This window comes from Carcharodon carcharias, chromosome 25 (assembly GCF_017639515.1).
Source record: "Carcharodon carcharias isolate sCarCar2 chromosome 25, sCarCar2.pri, whole genome shotgun sequence".
Classification (NCBI taxonomy): Eukaryota; Metazoa; Chordata; class Chondrichthyes; order Lamniformes; family Lamnidae; genus Carcharodon; species Carcharodon carcharias.
This window is the reverse complement of record NC_054491.1, coordinates 46,326,609-46,343,876: the sequence shown is the minus strand read 5'-3', so window position 1 is coordinate 46,343,876 and position 17,268 is coordinate 46,326,609. Positions and strand designations below refer to the sequence as shown.

General features: G+C 45.8%; 1 protein-coding gene across 1 annotated transcript in view; it reads right to left on the bottom strand.

Moving 5' to 3' along the window:
• The window catches only part of endou (endonuclease, polyU-specific), a 164,631-nt gene that overhangs the window by 92,120 nt on the left and 55,243 nt on the right, over positions 1–17,268 (bottom strand). Inside the window, exon 9 of the mRNA XM_041174297.1 lies at positions 12,727–12,840. Within this exon, the coding sequence (XP_041030231.1) occupies positions 12,727–12,840 (114 nt within the window). The remainder of the gene's footprint in view (positions 1–12,726; positions 12,841–17,268) is intronic.

Genomic DNA, 17,268 nt, shown 5'->3' with positions numbered 1-17,268 from the left:
GGAGTGTGGCAGTGAGAGATGGGTAGTGAGAGTTTATTGGTGGAGTATGACATTGAGAGTGGGGTAGTGAGAGTTTATTGGTGGAGTGTGACATGGAGATTGCGGTAGTGAGAGTTTATTGGTGGAGTGTGAAAATGAGAGTGGCTAGTGAGTGTTTATTGGTGGAGTGTGACAGTGTGAGTGACTAGTGAGAGTTTATTGGTGGAATGTGACAGTGAGTGTGGGGTAGTTAGAGTTTATTGGTGGCGGGTGACAGTGAGGGTGCAGTAATGAGAGTTTATTTGTATAGTGTGACAGTGAGAGTTGGGTAGTGAGAGTTTATTGGTGAATGTGTGACAGTGAGAGTGGGGTAGTGAGAGTTTATTGGTGAATGTGTGACAATGAGAGTGGCTAGTGAGTGTTTATTGGTGGAATGTGACAGTGTGAGTGCCTAGTGAGAGCTTATTCGTGGAATGTGACAGTGAGTGTGGGGTAGTGAGAGTTTATTGGTGGTGTGTGACAGTGAGTTTGCAGTAGTGAGAGTTTAATTGTGGAGTGTGACAGTGAGAGTGGGGTAGTGAGAGTTTATTGGTGGGCTGTGACTGTGACAGTGGGATGGTGAGAGTTTATTGGTGGAGTGTGACCGTGAGATTGAGGTAGTGAGAGTTTATTGGTGGAGTGTGACAGTGAGAGTTGGGTAGTGAGAGTTTATTGGTGGAGTATGACAGTGAGAGTGGTGTAGTGAGAGGTTATTGGTGGTGTGTGACAGTGAGAGTGGGGTAGTGAGAGTTTATTGGTGGTGTGTGACAGTGAGAGTGGGGTAGTGAGAGGTTATTGGTGGTGTGTGACAGTGAGAGTGGGGTTGCGAGTGTTTATTGGTGGAGTGTGACAGTGAGAGTGGGGTACTGAGAGTTTATTGGTGGAGTGCGACAGTGAGAGTGGGGCACTGAGAGTTCATTGGTGGAGTGCGACAGTAAGAGTGGGATAGTGAGAGTTTATTGGTGGAGTGTGACAGTGAGAGTGGGGTCGTGAGACGTTATTGGTGGTGTGTGACAGTGCGAGTGGGGTAGTGGGAGTTTATTGGTGAATATGTGACAGTGACAGTGGGGTAGTGAGACTTTATTGGTGGAGTGTGACAGTGAGAGTGGGGTAGTGAAAGTTTATTGGTGGAGTGTGACAGTGAGAGTGGGGTAGTGAGAGCTTATTGGTGAATGCGTGACAGTGAGAGTGGGGTAGTGAGCGGTTATTGGTGTTGTTTGACAATGAGAGTGGCTAGTGAGTGTTTATTGGTGTAGCGTGACAGTGTCAGTGTGGTAGTGAGAGTTTATTGGTGGCGTGTGACAATGAGAGTGCAGTAGTGAGAGTTTATTGCTGGATTGTGACAGGGAGAGTGGGGTAGTGAGAGTTTATTGCTGGAGTGTGACAGTGAGAGTGGGGTAGTGAGAGATTATTGGTAGACTGTGACAGTGAGAGTCTATAGTGAGACATTATTGGTGAATGCATAACAGTGAGAGTGGGGTAATGAGAGTTTATTGGTGGAGTGTGACATTCAGAGTGGGGTAGTGAGTATTTATTGCTGGAGTGTGACAGGGAGAGTGGGGTAGTGAGAGTTTATTGGTGGAGTGTGACAGTGAGAGATGGGTAGTGAGTGTTTATTGGTGGAGTATGACATTGAGAGTGGAGTAGTGAGAGTTTATTGGTGGAGTGTGACCGGGAGAATGTGTTGTGAGAGTTTATTCTTGAATGCGTGACAGTGAGAGTGGGGTAATGAGAGTTTATTGGTGGAATGTGACAGTGTGAATGGGGTAGTGATAATTTATTGGTGGAGTGTGACAGGAAAATTGCGGTTGTGAGAGTTTATTGGTGAATGTGTGACAATGAGAGTGGCTAATGAGTGTTTATTGGTGGAGTGTGACAGTGAGAGTGGGGTAGTGAGAGTTTATTGGTGGAGTATGACAGTGTGAGTGGGGTAGTGAGAGTTTATTGCTGCAGTGTGACAGTGAGAGTAGGGTAGTGAGAGTTTATTGGTGGAGTGTGTCAGTGAGAGTGGGGTAGTGGGAGGTTATTGGTGGTGTGTGACAGTGCGAGTTGTGTAGTGAGATTTTATTGGTGAATATGTGACATTGAGGGTGGGGTGTGAAATTTTATTGGTGGTGTGTGAGAGTGAGAGTGGGATAGTGAGAGTTTATTGGTGAATGCGTGACAGTGAGAGTCGGGTAGTGAGAGTTTATTGGTGAATGCGTGACAGTGAGAGTGGGGTAATGAGAGTTTATTGGTGGAATGTGACAGTGTGAGTGTGGTAGTGAGAATTTATTGGTGGAGTGTGACAGGAAGTAAGCAGTAGTGAGAGTTTATTGGTGAATGTATGAGATTGAGAGTGGCTAGTGAGTGTTTATTGGTGGAATGTGACAGTGTGAGTGGCTAGTGAGAGTTTATTGGTGGAATGTGACGGTGAGAGTGGGGTAGTGAGTGTTTATTGCTGGAGTATGACAGGGAGAGTGGGGTAGTGAGAGTTTATTGGTGAAGTTTGACAGGGAGAGTGGGGTAGTGAGAGTTTATTGGTGGAGTGTGGCAGTGAGAGATGGGTAGCGAGAGTTTATTGGTGGAGTATGACATTGAGAGTGGGGTAGTGAGAGTTTATTGGTGGAGTGTGACATGGAGATTGCGGTAGTGAGAGTTTATTGGTGGAGTGTGAAAATGAGAGTGGCTAGTGAGTGTTTATTGGTGGAGTGTGACAGTGTGAGTGACTAGTGAGAGTTTATTGGTGGAATGTGACAGTGAGTGTGGGGTAGTTAGAGTTTATTGGTGGCGGGTGACAGTGAGGGTGCAGTAATGAGAGTTTATTTGTATAGTGTGACAGTGAGAGTTGGGTAGTGAGAGTTTATTGGTGTATGCTTGACAGTGAGAGTGGGGTAGTGAGAGTTTATTGGTGAATGTGTGACAATGAGAGTGGCTAGTGAGTGTTTATTGGTGGAATGTGACAGTGTGAGTGCCTAGTGAGAGCTTATTCGTGGAATGTGACAGTGAGTGTGGGGTAGTGAGAGTTTATTGGTGGTGTGTGACAGTGAGTTTGCAGTAGTGAGAGTTTAATTGTGGAGTGTGACAGTGAGAGTGGGGTAGTGAGAGTTTATTGGTGGGCTGTGACTGTGACAGTGGGATGGTGAGAGTTTATTGGTGGAGTGTGACAGGGAGAGTGGGGAAGTGAGAGTTTATTGGTGGAGTGTGACAGTGAGAGTGGGTTAGTGAGAGTTTATTGGTGGAGTGTGACAGTGAGAGGGGGGAATTAAGAGGTTATTGGTGGTGTGTGACAGTGCGAGTGGGGTAGTGGGAGTTTATTGGTGAATATGTGACAGTGAGAGTGGGGTAGTGAGACTTTATTGGTGGAGTGTGACAGTGAGAGTGGGGTAGTGAAAGTTTATTGGTGGAGTGTGACAGTGAGAGTGGGGTAGTGAGAGGTTATTGGTGGTGTGTGACAGTGAGAGTGGGGTAGTGAGAGTTTATTGGTGTTGTTTGACAATGAGAGTGGCTAGTGAGTGTTTATTGGTGTAGCGTGACAGTGTCAGTGTGGTAGTGAGAGTTTATTGGTGGCGTGTGACAATGAGAGTGCAGTAGTGAGAGTTTATTGCTGGATTGTGACAGGGAGAGTGGGGTAGTGAGAGTTTATTGCTGGAGTGTGACAGTGAGAGTGGGGTAGTGAGAGATTATTGGTAGACTGTGACAGTGAGAGTCTATAGTGAGACATTATTGGTGAATGCATAACAGTGAGAGTGGGGTAATGAGAGTTTATTGGTGGAGTGTGACATTCAGAGTGGGGTAGTGAGTATTTATTGCTGGAGTGTGACAGGGAGAGTGGGGTAGTGAGAGTTTATTGGTGGAGTGTGACAGTGAGAGATGGGTAGTGAGTGTTTATTGGTGGAGTATGACATTGAGAGTGGAGTAGTGAGAGTTTATTGGTGGAGTGTGACCGGGAGAATGTGTTGTGAGAGTTTATTCTTGAATGCGTGACAGTGAGAGTGGGGTAATGAGAGTTTATTGGTGGAATGTGACAGTGTGAATGGGGTAGTGATAATTTATTGGTGGAGTGTGACAGGAAAATTGCGGTTGTGAGAGTTTATTGGTGAATGTGTGACAATGAGAGTGGCTAATGAGTGTTTATTGGTGGAGTGTGACAGTGAGAGTGGGGTAGTGAGAGTTTATTGGTGGAGTATGACAGTGTGAGTGGGGTAGTGAGAGTTTATTGCTGCAGTGTGACAGTGAGAGTAGGGTAGTGAGAGTTTATTGGTGGAGTGTGTCAGTGAGAGTGGGGTAGTGAGAGGTTATTGGTGGTGTGTGACAGTGCGAGTTGTGTAGTGAGATTTTATTGGTGAATATGTGACAGTGTGAGTGGAGTACTGAGAGTCTATTGGTGGAGTGTGACAGTGAGAGTGGTGTAGTGAGAGTTTATTGGTGGAGTGTGACAGTGAGAGTGGGGTAGTGAGAGTTTATTGGTGGAGTGCGAAACTGAGAGTGGGATAGTGAGAGTTTATTCGTGGAGTGTGACAGTGAGAGTGTGGTAGTGGGAGGTTATTGGTGGTGTGTGACATTGCGAGTGGTGTAGTGAGAGTTGATTGGTCAATATGTGACATTGAGGGTGTGGTGTGAAATTTTATTGGTGGTGTGTGAGAGTGAGAGTGGGATAGTGAGAGTTTATTGGTGAATGCGTGACAGTGAGAGTCGGGTAGTGAGAGTTTATTGGTGAATGCGTGACAGTGAGAGTGGGGTAATGAGAGTTTATTGGTGGAATGTGACAGTGTGAGTGTGGTAGTGAGAATTTATTGGTGGAGTGTGACAGGAAGTAAGCAGTAGTGAGAGTTTATTGGTGAATGTATGAGATTGAGAGTGGCTAGTGAGTGTTTATTGGTGGAATGTGACAGTGTGAGTGGCTAGTGAGAGTTTATTGGTGGAATGTGACGGTGAGAGTGGGGTAGTGAGTGTTTATTGCTGGAGTATGACAGGGAGAGTGGGGTAGTGAGAGTTTATTGGTGAATTCATGACAGTGAGAGTGGGGTAGTGAGAGTTTATTGGTGGAGTGTGGCAGTGAGAGATGGGTAGTGAGAGTTTATTGGTGGAGTATGACATTGAGAGTGGGGTAGTGAGAGTTTATTGGTGGAGTGTGACATGGAGATTGCGGTAGTGAGAGTTTATTGGTGGAGTGTGAAAATGAGAGTGGCTAGTGAGTGTTTATTGGTGGAGTGTGACAGTGTGAGTGACTAGTGAGAGTTTATTGGTGGAATGTGACAGTGAGTGTGGGGTAGTTAGAGTTTATTGGTGGCGGGTGACAGTGAGGGTGCAGTAATGAGAGTTTATTTGTATAGTGTGACAGTGAGAGTTGGGTAGTGAGAGTTTATTGGTGAATGCGTGACAGTGAGAGTGGGGTAGTGAGAGTTTATTGGTGAATGTGTGACAATGAGAGTGGCTAGTGAGTGTTTATTGGTGGAATGTGACAGTGTGAGTGCCTAGTGAGAGCTTATTCGTGGAATGTGACAGTGAGTGTGGGGTAGTGAGAGTTTATTGGTGGTGTGTGACAGTGAGTTTGCAGTAGTGAGAGTTTAATTGTGGAGTGTGACAGTGAGAGTGGGGTAGTGAGAGTTTATTGGTGGGCTGTGACTGTGACAGTGGGATGGTGAGAGTTTATTGGTGGAGTGTGACCGTGAGATTGAGGTAGTGAGAGTTTATTGGTGGAGTGTGACAGTGAGAGTTGGGTAGTGAGAGTTTATTGGTGGAGTATGACAGTGAGAGTGGTGTAGTGAGAGGTTATTGGTGGTGTGTGACAGTGAGAGTGGGGTAGTGAGAGTTTATTGGTGGTGTGTGACAGTGAGAGTGGGGTTGCGAGTGTTTATTGGTGGAGTGTGACAGTGAGAGTGGGGTACTGAGAGTTTATTGGTGGAGTGCGACAGTGAGAGTGGGGCACTGAGAGTTCATTGGTGGAGTGCGACAGTAAGAGTGGGATAGTGAGAGTTTATTGGTGGAGTGTGACAGTGAGAGTGGGGTCGTGAGACGTTATTGGTGGTGTGTGACAGTGCGAGTGGGGTAGTGGGAGTTTATTGCTGAATATGTGACAGTGACAGTGGGGTAGTGAGACTTTATTGGTGGAGTGTGACAGTGAGAGTGGGGTAGTGAAAGTTTATTGGTGGAGTGTGACAGTGAGAGTGGGGTAGTGAGAGCTTATTGGTGAATGCGTGACAGTGAGAGTGGGGTAGTGAGCGGTTATTGGTGTTGTTTGACAATGAGAGTGGCTAGTGAGTGTTTATTGGTGTAGCGTGACAGTGTCAGTGTGGTAGTGAGAGTTTATTGGTGGCGTGTGACAATGAGAGTGCAGTAGTGAGAGTTTATTGCTGGATTGTGACAGGGAGAGTGGGGTAGTGAGAGTTTATTGCTGGAGTGTGACAGTGAGAGTGGGGTAGTGAGAGATTATTGGTAGACTGTGACAGTGAGAGTCTATAGTGAGACATTATTGGTGAATGCATAACAGTGAGAGTGGGGTAATGAGAGTTTATTGGTGGAGTGTGACATTCAGAGTGGGGTAGTGAGTATTTATTGCTGGAGTGTGACAGGGAGAGTGGGGTAGTGAGAGTTTATTGGTGGAGTGTGACAGTGAGAGATGGGTAGTGAGTGTTTATTGGTGGAGTATGACATTGAGAGTGGAGTAGTGAGAGTTTATTGGTGGAGTGTGACCGGGAGAATGTGTTGTGAGAGTTTATTCTTGAATGCGTGACAGTGAGAGTGGGGTAATGAGAGTTTATTGGTGGAATGTGACAGTGTGAATGGGGTAGTGATAATTTATTGGTGGAGTGTGACAGGAAGATTGCGGTTGTGAGAGTTTATTGGTGAATGTGTGACAATGAGAGTGGCTAATGAGTGTTTATTGGTGGAGTGTGACAGTGAGAGTGGGGTAGTGAGAGTTTATTGGTGGAGTATGACAGTGTGAGTGGGGTAGTGAGAGTTTATTGCTGCAGTGTGACAGTGAGAGTAGGGTAGTGAGAGTTTATTGGTGGAGTGTGTCAGTGAGAGTGGGGTAGTGAGAGGTTATTGGTGGTGTGTGACAGTGCGAGTTGTGTAGTGAGATTTTATTGGTGAATATGTGACAGTGTGAGTGGAGTACTGAGAGTCTATTGGTGGAGTGTGACAGTGAGAGTGGTGTAGTGAGAGTTTATTGGTGGAGTGTGACAGTGAGAGTGGGGTAGTGAGAGTTTATTGGTGGAGTGCGAAACTGAGAGTGGGATAGTGAGAGTTTATTCGTGGAGTGTGACAGTGAGAGTGTGGTAGTGGGAGGTTATTGGTGGTGTGTGACATTGCGAGTGGTGTAGTGAGAGTTGATTGGTCAATATGTGACATTGAGGGTGGGGTGTGAAATTTTATTGGTGGTGTGTGAGAGTGAGAGTGGGGTAGTGAGAGTTTATTGGTGAATGCGTGACAGTGAGAGTGGGGTAGTGAGAGTTTATTTGTGGAGTGTGACAATGAGAGTGGCTAGTGAGTGTTTATTCGTGGAGTGTGACAGTCTGTGTGTGGTAGTCAGAGTTTATTGATGGCATGTGACAGTGAGAGTGGGGTAATGAGAGTGTATTGGTGGAGTGTGATAGTGAGAGTGTTGTAGTGAGATTTTATTGGTGGAGTGTGACACTGACTGTGTGTAGTGAGAGTTTATTGGTGAATGCGTGACAGTGAGAGTGGGGTAGTGAGAGTTTATTGGTGGAATGTGACAGTGTGAGTGGGGTAGTGAGAAGTTATTGGTGGAGTGTGACAGGAAGTAAGCAGTAGTGAGAGTTTATTGGTGAATGTATGAGATTGAGAGTGGCTAGTGAGTGTTTATTGGTGGAATGTGACAGTGTGAGTGGCCAGTGAGAGTTTATTGGTGGAATGTGACGGTGAGAGTGGGGTAGTGAGTGTTTATTGCTGGAGTATGACAGGGAGAGTGGGGTAGTGAGAGTTTATTGGTGAAGTTTGACAGGGAGAGTGGGGTAGTGAGAGTTTATTGGTGGAGTGTGGCAGTGAGAGATGGGTAGTGAGAGTTTATTGGTGGAGTGTGTCCGGGAGAATGTGTTGTGAGAGTTTATTCTTGAATGCGTGACAGTGAGAGTGGGGTAATGAGAGTTTATTGGTGGAATGTGACAGTGTGAATGGGGTAGTGATAATTTATTGGTGGAGTGTGACAGGAAGATTGCGGTTGTGAGAGTTTATTGGTGAATGTGTGACAATGAGAGTGGCTAATGAGTGTTTATTGGTGGAGTGTGACAGTGAGAGTGGGGTAGTGAGAGTTTATTGGTGGAGTATGACAGTGTGAGTGGGGTAGTGAGAGTTTATTGCTGTAGTGTGACAGTGAGAGTAGGGTAGTGAGAGTTTATTGGTGGAGTGTGTCAGTGAGAGTGGGGTAGTGAGAGGTTATTGGTGGTGTGTGACAGTGCGAGTTGTGTAGTGAGATTTTATTGGTGAATTTGTGACAGTGTGAGTGGGGTAGTGAGAGTCTATTGGTGGAGTGTGACAGTGAGAGTGGTGTAGTGAGAGTTTATTGGTGGAGTGTGACAGTGAGAGTGGGGTAGTGAGAGTTTATTGGTGAATGATTGACAGTGAGAGTGGGTTAGTGTGAGTTTATTGGTGGAGTGCGACACTGAGAGTGGGATAGTGAGAGTTTATTCGTGGAGTGTGACAGTGAGAGTGTGGTAGTGAGAGGTTATTGGTGGTGTGTGACATTGCGAGTGGGGTAGTGAGAGTTGATTGGTCAATATGTGACATTGAGGGTGGGGTGTGAAATTTTATTGGTGGTGTGTGAGAGTGAGAGTGGGGTAGTGAGAGTTTATTGGTGAATGCGTGACAGTGAGAGTGGGGTAGTGAGAGTTTATTTGTGGAGTGTGACAGTGAGAGTGTAGTAGTGAGAGTTTATTGGTGGCATGTGACAGTGAGAGTGCAGTAGTGAGAGTTTATTGGTTGAGCATGACAATGAGAGTGTAGTACTGAGAGTTTATTGGTGGTGTGTGACAGTGAGAGTCAGGTAATGATAGTTTATTTATGGACTGTGACAATGTGTGTGGGGTAGTGAGAAGTTATTGGTGGTGTGTGACCGTGCGAATGGAGTAGTGATAGTTTATTGGTCAATATGTGACAGTGAGAGTGGGGTGTGCGATTTTATTGGTGGACTGTGACAGTGAGATTGGGGTAGTGAGAGTTTATTGGTGGAGTGTGACAGTGAGAGTGGGGTAGTGAGAGTTTATTGATGAATGCGTGACGGTGAGAGTGGCGTGGTGAGAGTTTTTTTGTGGAGTTTGACAATGAGAGTTGGGTAGTTGTAATTTATTGGTGGTGTGTGACAGTGAGAATGGAGTTGTGAGAGTTTATTGGTGGAGTTTGACAGTGAGAGTGGGGTAGTGAGAGTTTATTGGTGGAGTTTGACAGTGAGGCTGGGGTAGTGAGAGTTTATTATTGTCGTGTGACAATGAGAGAGGGGTCATGAGAGTTTATTGGTGGAGTGTGACAGTGAGAGTGGGGTAGTGAGAGTTTATTGGTGAATGCGTGACAGTGAGAGTGGGGTAGTGAGAGTTTATTTGTGGAGTGTGACAATGAGAGTGGCTAGTGAGTGTTTATTCGTGGAGTGTGACAGTCTGTGTGTGGTAGTCAGAGTTTATTGATGGCATGTGACAGTGAGTTTGGGGTAATGAGAGTGTATTGGTGGAGTGTGACAGTGAGAGTGTTGTAGTGAGATTTTATTGGTGGAGTGTGACACTGAATGTGTGTAGTGAGAGTTTATTGGTGAATGCGTGACAGTGAGACTGGGGTAATGAGAGTTTATTGGTGGAATGTGACAGTGTGAGTGGGGTAGTGAGAATTTATTGGTGGAGTGTGACAGGAAGTAAGCAGTAGTGAGAGTTTATTGGTGAATGTATGAGATTGAGAGTGGCTAGTGAGTGTTTATTGGTGGAATGTGACAGTGTGAGTGGCTAGTGAGAGTATATTGGTGGAATGTGACGGTGAGAGTGGGGTAGTGAGAGTTTATTGGTGGAGTATGACAGTGAGAGTGGGGTAGTGATTGTTTATTGGTGGACTGTGACAGTGAGAGTGGGGTAGTGAGATTTTATTGGTGAATATGTGACAGTGAGAGTGGAGTAGTGAGAGTCTATTGGTGGGGTGTGAAAGTGAGAGTGGGGTAGTGAGAGTTTATTGGTGATTGCGTGAGAGTGGGCTAGTGTGAGTTTATTGGTGGAGTGCGACAGTGAGTGTGGGATAGTGAGATTTTATTCGTGGAGTGTGACAGTGAGAGTGGGGTAGTGAGAGTTTATTGATGGTGTGTGACATTGCGAGTGGCTTAGTGAGAGTTTATTGGTCAATATGTGACAGTAAGAGTGTGTTGTGAAATTTTATTGGTGGATTGTGACAGTGAGAGTGGTGTAGTGAGAGTTTATTGGTGGAGTTTGACAGTGAGAGTGGTGTAGTGAGAGTTTATTGGTGAATGCGTGACAGTGAGAGTGGGGTAGTGAGAGTTTATTTGTGGAGTGTGACAATGAGAGTGGCTAGTGAGTGTTTATTGGTGGATTGTGACTGTCTGTGTGTGGTAGTGAGAGTTTATTGTTGGCATGTGACAGTGAGAGTGCATTAGTGAGAGTTTATTGGTTGAGTGTGACAGTGAGAGTGTAGTAGTGAGAGTTTATTGGTGGCATGTGACAGTGAGAGTGCAGTAGTGAGAGTTTATTGGTTGAGCATGACAGTGAGAGTGTAGTAGTGAGAGTTTATTGGTGGTGTGTGACAGTGAGAGTCAGGTAATGATAGTTTATTTGTGGACTGTGACAATGTGTGTGGGGTAGTGAGAAGTTATTGGTGGTGTGTGACAGTGCGAATGGAGTAGTGATAGTTTATTGGTCAATATGTGACAGTGAGAGTGGGGTGTGCGATTTTATTGGTGGAGTGTGACAGTGAGATTGGGGTAGTGAGAGTTTATTGATGAATGCGTGACAGTGAGAGTGGCGTGGTGAGAGTTTATTTGTGGAGTGTGACAATGAGAGTTGGGTAGTGGTAATTTATTGGTGGTGTGTGACAGTGAGAATGGAGTTGTGAGAGTTTATTGGTGGAGTTTGACAGTGAGAGTGGCGTAGTGAGAGTTTATTGGTGGAGTTTGACAGTGAGGCTGGGGTAGTGAGAGTTTATTATTGTCGTGTGACAATGAGAGAGGGGTCATGAGAGTTTATTGGTGGAGTGTGACAGTGAGAGTGGGGTAGTGAGAGTTTATTGGTGGAGTGTGACAGTGAGAATGTTGTAGTGAGAGTTTATTGGTGGAGTGTTACACTGAGAGTGGCTAGTGAGAGTTTATTGGTGAAAGCGTGACAGTGAGAGTGGGGTAATGAGAGTTTATTGGTGGAGTGTGACAATGTGTGTGGGGTAGTGAGAATTTATTGGTGGACTGTGACTGTGAGAGTGACATGCTGAGAGTTTCTTGGTGGAGTGTGACGGTGAGAGTGGGGTAGTGAGAGTTTATTTGTGGAGTATGACAGTGAGAGTGGGGTAGTGAGAGTTTATTGGTGGACTGTGACTGCGAGAGTGGCATGCTGAGAGTTTATTGGTGGAGTGTGACAGTGAGATTGAGGTAGTGAGAATTTACTGGTGGAGTATGACAGTGAGAGTGGGGTAGTAGGAATTCCTTGGTGGAGTGTGACAGTGAGAGTTAGGTTGTGAGAGTTTATTGGTGCAGTGTGATAGTGAGAGTGGGGTAGTGAGAGTTCATTGCTGGACTGTGACTGTGAGAGTGGCATGCTGAGAGTTTATTAGTGGAGTATGACAGTGAGATTGAGGTAGTGAGAATTTATTGGTGGAATATGACACTGAGAGTTGGGTAGTGGTAATTTATTGGTGGTGTGTGACAGTGACAATGGAGTAGTGAGAGTTTATTGGTGGAGTTTGCCAGTGAGAGTGGTGTAGTGAGAGTTTATTGGTGGAGTTTGACAGTGAGAGTGGGGTAGTGAGAGTTTATTATTGTAGTGTGACAGTGAGAGAGGGGTCGTGAGAGTTTATTGGTGGAGTGTGACAGTGAGAGTGGGGTAGTGAGAGTTTATTGGTGGAGTGTGACAGTGAGAGTGGGATAGTGTGAGTTTATTGGTGGAGTGTGACAGTGGCACTGGGATAGTGAGAGTTTATTGGTGAATATGTGACAGTGAGAGTGGGGTAGTGAGAGTTTATTGGTGGAGTGTGACAGTGAGAGTGGGGTAGTGTGAGTTTATTGGTGGAGTGTGACAGTGGCACTGGGATAGTGAGAGTTTATTGGTGAATATGTGACAGTGAGAGTGGGGTAGTGAGAGTTTTTTCATGGAGTGTGACAGTGAGAGTGGGGTAGTGAGTGTTTATTGGTGAAGTGTGACAGTGACTGTGGGGTAGTGAGAGTTTATTGGTGAATATGTGACAGTGAGAGTGGGATGGTGAGATTTTATTGGTGAATGTGTGACAGTGAATCTAACGGCGAGAGTTTGATGGTCATTGTGTGATGGTGAGCTCATCATAGATGGACTGTCAGTGACATCTTGATGGTGCACTTGTGAAATGGGAATGTAATGGTGATTGTCTGATGGTGACTGTAATGGTGAAAGCTACCACTACAAGGTTCAGGATGTTACATCTCTGACCCAGTTAATACACACATTTATGGGTGTGTTGGGGATAACTGATTGTGGGTGCTGCTTATTCCCTTGCGCCATGGCTGTGAGTTTTGTCAGACTTTTCAAAACCATTACATGCCTGAAAAGACATGCTCGAAGCCACTGGAATCTAGGATGTTGCTGGATCTGGAGTATAGACCGAACCACATCTTCTTCAGGTCTTCCTCAAAGTCACTGATGGAATTGTACATCCCTGTGAACAGGAACAAGACATTTGAAATACAAACTACTAAAGATTTCCAAAAGACAAAGACGATATGATATGTTGTCACATTGTGTGTAACAGTGTATAACTGCTGGTGTATCTGACTGAGAGACCGACAGAGCCTGAGATATGGTTACACTATTGGATGAATCTTTGGATCCTGCATTGCAATCTGACAACTTCAGCAACTCACACTCCAGAGAGATTTCAAACTCTGCAGTAGAAATTATCTCACCTGCAAGTTGGGAGCCTGTCTCTTTAAATATAATAGAATCATCAAATAATTACAGCAGAGAAAGGGGCCATTAGTCCCACCTTGTTGATGCTGTCCTCTGCAAGAGTCACTCAGCTCGTCCCTTTCCAATTTACCCCGTAGTCCTGAGAATTTTCTCTCTTCAGCTAATTGTCCAATTCCTCATTTAAACCGTGATTGAATCAGCCTCCACCGTATTCTCAGATCCTTACCACTCACACATAAAAACGTTTTCCCTCATGTCAGCATATGTTCTTTTTCATTCATCTTAAATCTGTGCCCTCTGGCTCTCGATCTTTCCACCAATGGCAACAGTTTTGCTCTACCTACTTTGACCTGACCCTCATGGTTTTGAATGTCTTTTGAGGACTAGAATATAAAAGCAGGGATGTGCTGCTGAGGCTTTATAAGGCTCTGGTCAGACCACATTTAGAATATTGTGAGCAATTCTGGGCCCCGTATCTCAGGAAGGATGTGCTGGCCCTGGAGAGGGTCCAGAGGAGGTTCACGAGAATGATCCCAGGAATGAAGGGCTTAACATATGAGGAACGTTTGAGGACTCTGGGTCTATACTTGATGGAGTTTAGAAGGATGAGGGGGGATCTGATTGAAACTTACAGAATACTGACAGGCCTGGATAGAGTGGATGTGGGGAAGATGTTTCCATTAGTAGGAGAGACTAGGACCCGAGGGCACAGCCTCAGAGTAAAGGGAAGACCTTTTAGAACAGAGATGAGGAGAAACTTCTTTATCCAGAGAGTGGTGAATCTATGGAATTCATTGCCACAGAAGGCTGTGGAAGCCAGGTCATTGAGTGTATTTAAGACTGAGATAGATAGGTTCTTGATTGGTAAGGGGATCAATGGTTACGGGGAGAAGGTTGGAGAATGGGGTTGAGAAACTTATCAGCCATGATTGAATGGCGAAGCAGACTCGATGGGCTGAATGGCCTAATTTCTGCTCCTATGTCTTACGGTCTTGTGCTCTTATGGTCTCATCAATCTCCTCTCAATCTTCTCTTCTCTAAGGACAACAATCCCAGTTTCTCCAGTTTATTCATGTAACTGAAGTTCCTCATCCCGGGACACATTCTCGTGAATCTTCTCTGCAGGCTTTCTAATGTCTTTACATCCTTCCTAAAGGTTGGTTCCCAGAAATGAAAATGATACTCCAGTTGAGGCTGAACCAGTGTTTTACAAAGGTTGACCTTAATTTCCTTGCTTTTGCACTCTGTGCTCCTATTTATAAAGCCCAGGATGCTGTTTGCCTTATTAACCATTTTCTCAACTTGTCTTCCCACCTTCAATGATTTGCGAATATATCCCCCCAGGACGCTCTGTCCTGCTCTGCCTTTAAAATTGTATCAGTTATTACGCATTGTCTCTTCTCGTTCTTCATACCAAACTGTTTCACTTTGTATTTCTCTGCATTAAATTTTATTTACCACTATGTATCCATTCCACCAGCCTGTCTATATCCTCTTCAAATCTACCACCCTCCTTTTCACAGTTCATAAACCCTCATAGAACATTTCAATGTCATTTTGCATTCAAATGCAGTCAAAAATGATCGCTAATCATTTGACATTATTTGATATCAAAAGGTGTAATTTGGAGTAAGTTTTTCATCAGTTGTCAGCACTCACTGTCATCTTCACCCCTTTCCCCCACCAGCCCCACTCCCATACCAGGCTCCCAATCACAGCACCTAGCCTCACTTGGCCCCAGGCCATGGTCCTATCCTTGGCCTCAGAGCTGCTCTTGGCTCTAAACCATGGTCCTGTGTCCTACCCCAGGCAGCTTTTGGCCTCGGACCCTCTCTTGGCCCCAGTCCACAGTACCGCGCCCTTCCCCCAGCCATGGAGCTGTGTTGTCCCCCAAGGCTGCAGTCCTGCTCTCAGCTCTACCCAGCGGCAGTGACTCACACAGAGGAGGCAGCATCATGATGATGGTCCAGTGTAGGAAGGCGCTCTGTGGGCTGCAGATGAGCCACTGGGGCTGTGACCTCTGCATCTCTCAAACACAAAGCGAGTTAAAGTCAGGTGGTTTTGGTTCAAACACTGTGAGGAATACATGATCCATGTGCATGTTTCTGAGATCTGCTCCTGTGGTATAAAGCCTTTCTATTGAGCTTTAACAGTGAAGAAGTTCTCTGGGGACTGAAAGGATTATGTTTTTGTTGTCTATTGTGCCTATGTCCTGGGAAAGTTGAATTGTTTCCATGCTCATATTGCTGCTGACAATCCTTTGTGAATTAGACCAGGAGTGGCTGTGTCACAAAATAAAGCAAGTTCCATGGCACTGTCCGGGTAGCACACTAGGTCATAGGCACTAGGACAGGATCTAGATGTGTAAACAGCCATGATATCCTCACTTCTATTGTCCTATTCCTGAATTGCACTAGGTGACGTGGCGCTCGTGTAAAAGAATGTTTTTCCAGCCAACTGTTTTGTGCCGTATCGTCCGCTTCCCACCCCATTCATTATGCAGCCACAGGAATCCCGCTATCTCGCTAGCGGAGAGCCTCTGAATCACCATTACCTCACGGGGCCATATCTAAACTGCAGCCACCCACAATCCTCAATGCTTACAGCCTAGGACTGCTCCAGTGAACACATGGCCCTGAAGGCCAAGAAGAGCTCAGTGACCTGTCCCTGGAATGCCTTTTAGAAGCTCACCATGATGTCCTCCACCCTTGCTCTGGCTGCAGGATGTCCAGCAGTCTCACCACTCTGGCTTGGGAGGCGGTGGCAGTGTTGGTCAGTACCAACGCTGCACAGAAGAGGTTGACCATCCAGTGCAGAAAGAGGATGAATGATCCCATCCATGCCACCAGGGTCAGGCAACTATTTCATCGCTCTAAACTCACACACTCAGTAAACTGCTGGATGGGGACATCAACTGTGCTATCAAGCAATAACCTGCTCACTGACACTCAGTTTGGGATCCACCAGGGTCACTCAGCTTCTGACCTCATTACAGCCTTGGTTCAAACATGGACAAAAGAGCTGAACTCCCGAGGTGAGGTGAGAGTGACTGCCCTTGACATCAAGGCAGCATTTGACTGAGTGTGACATCAAGGAGCCCTAGCAAAACTGGAGTCAATGGGAATCGGGGGAAAACTCTCCACTGGTTAGAGTCATACCTAGCACAAACGGAGATGGTTGTGAATGATGGAGACCAATCATCTCAGCTCCAGGACATCACTGCAGGAGTTCCTCAGGGTAGTGTCCTCGGCCCAGCCATCTTCAGTCGCTTCATCAATGACCTTCCTTCCATCATAAGGTCAGAAGTGGGGATGTTCAATGATGATTGCACAACGTTCAGCACCATTTACAACTCCTCACATACTGAAGTTGTCCTTGCCCATATGCAGCAAGACCTGGACAGGCTTGGGCTGATAAGTGGCAAGTAACATAATGACCATCTACAACAGGAGGAAATCTGACCACATCCCATTGCTTTTCAACAGCATCAACATCCTGGTGGTTACCATTGACCAGAAGTTTAACTGTTCCAGTCATATAAATATTGTGGCTATAAGAGCAGGTCAGAGGCTGGGAATCCTCTCCACTTGGCTGAATGAGTGAAGCTCGACATCATCCAGGACAAAGCAGCCTGCTTGATTGGCACCCCATTCAAAACCTTAAACATTCACTCCCTCACCATCGGCACACAGTAATAGCAATGTCTACCATAAACAAGATGCACCTAGTAATAGTCAATTAGGAAATTAGTCAAGCTTCCTTCCGGACTTGTATCCTCTACCATCTAGCAGGACAAGGGCACTAGATATATGGGAACACCACCACCTGCAAGTTCTCCTCCAAGTCACTCACCATCCTGATTTGGAAATATATCACCGTTCCTTCACTGTCGCCGGGTCAAAATCCTAGAACTCCCTCCCTAACAGCACTGTGGGTATACCTACAGCACAGGGACTGCAGCAGTTCGAGGAGGCAGCTCACCACCACCTTCTCAAGGGCAATTAGGGATGGGTAATAAACGCTGGCCCAGCCAGTGACACCCACATCCAGTGAATGAATTAAAAAAACCCTCATAAGCCCATCACACATTCACTGACATCTCACTCACTGCCAGCTCAAGGGACATTGCCACTCGCTCTCTCACACACAGCCTTCACCATCTTGAGGCCACTTGAGG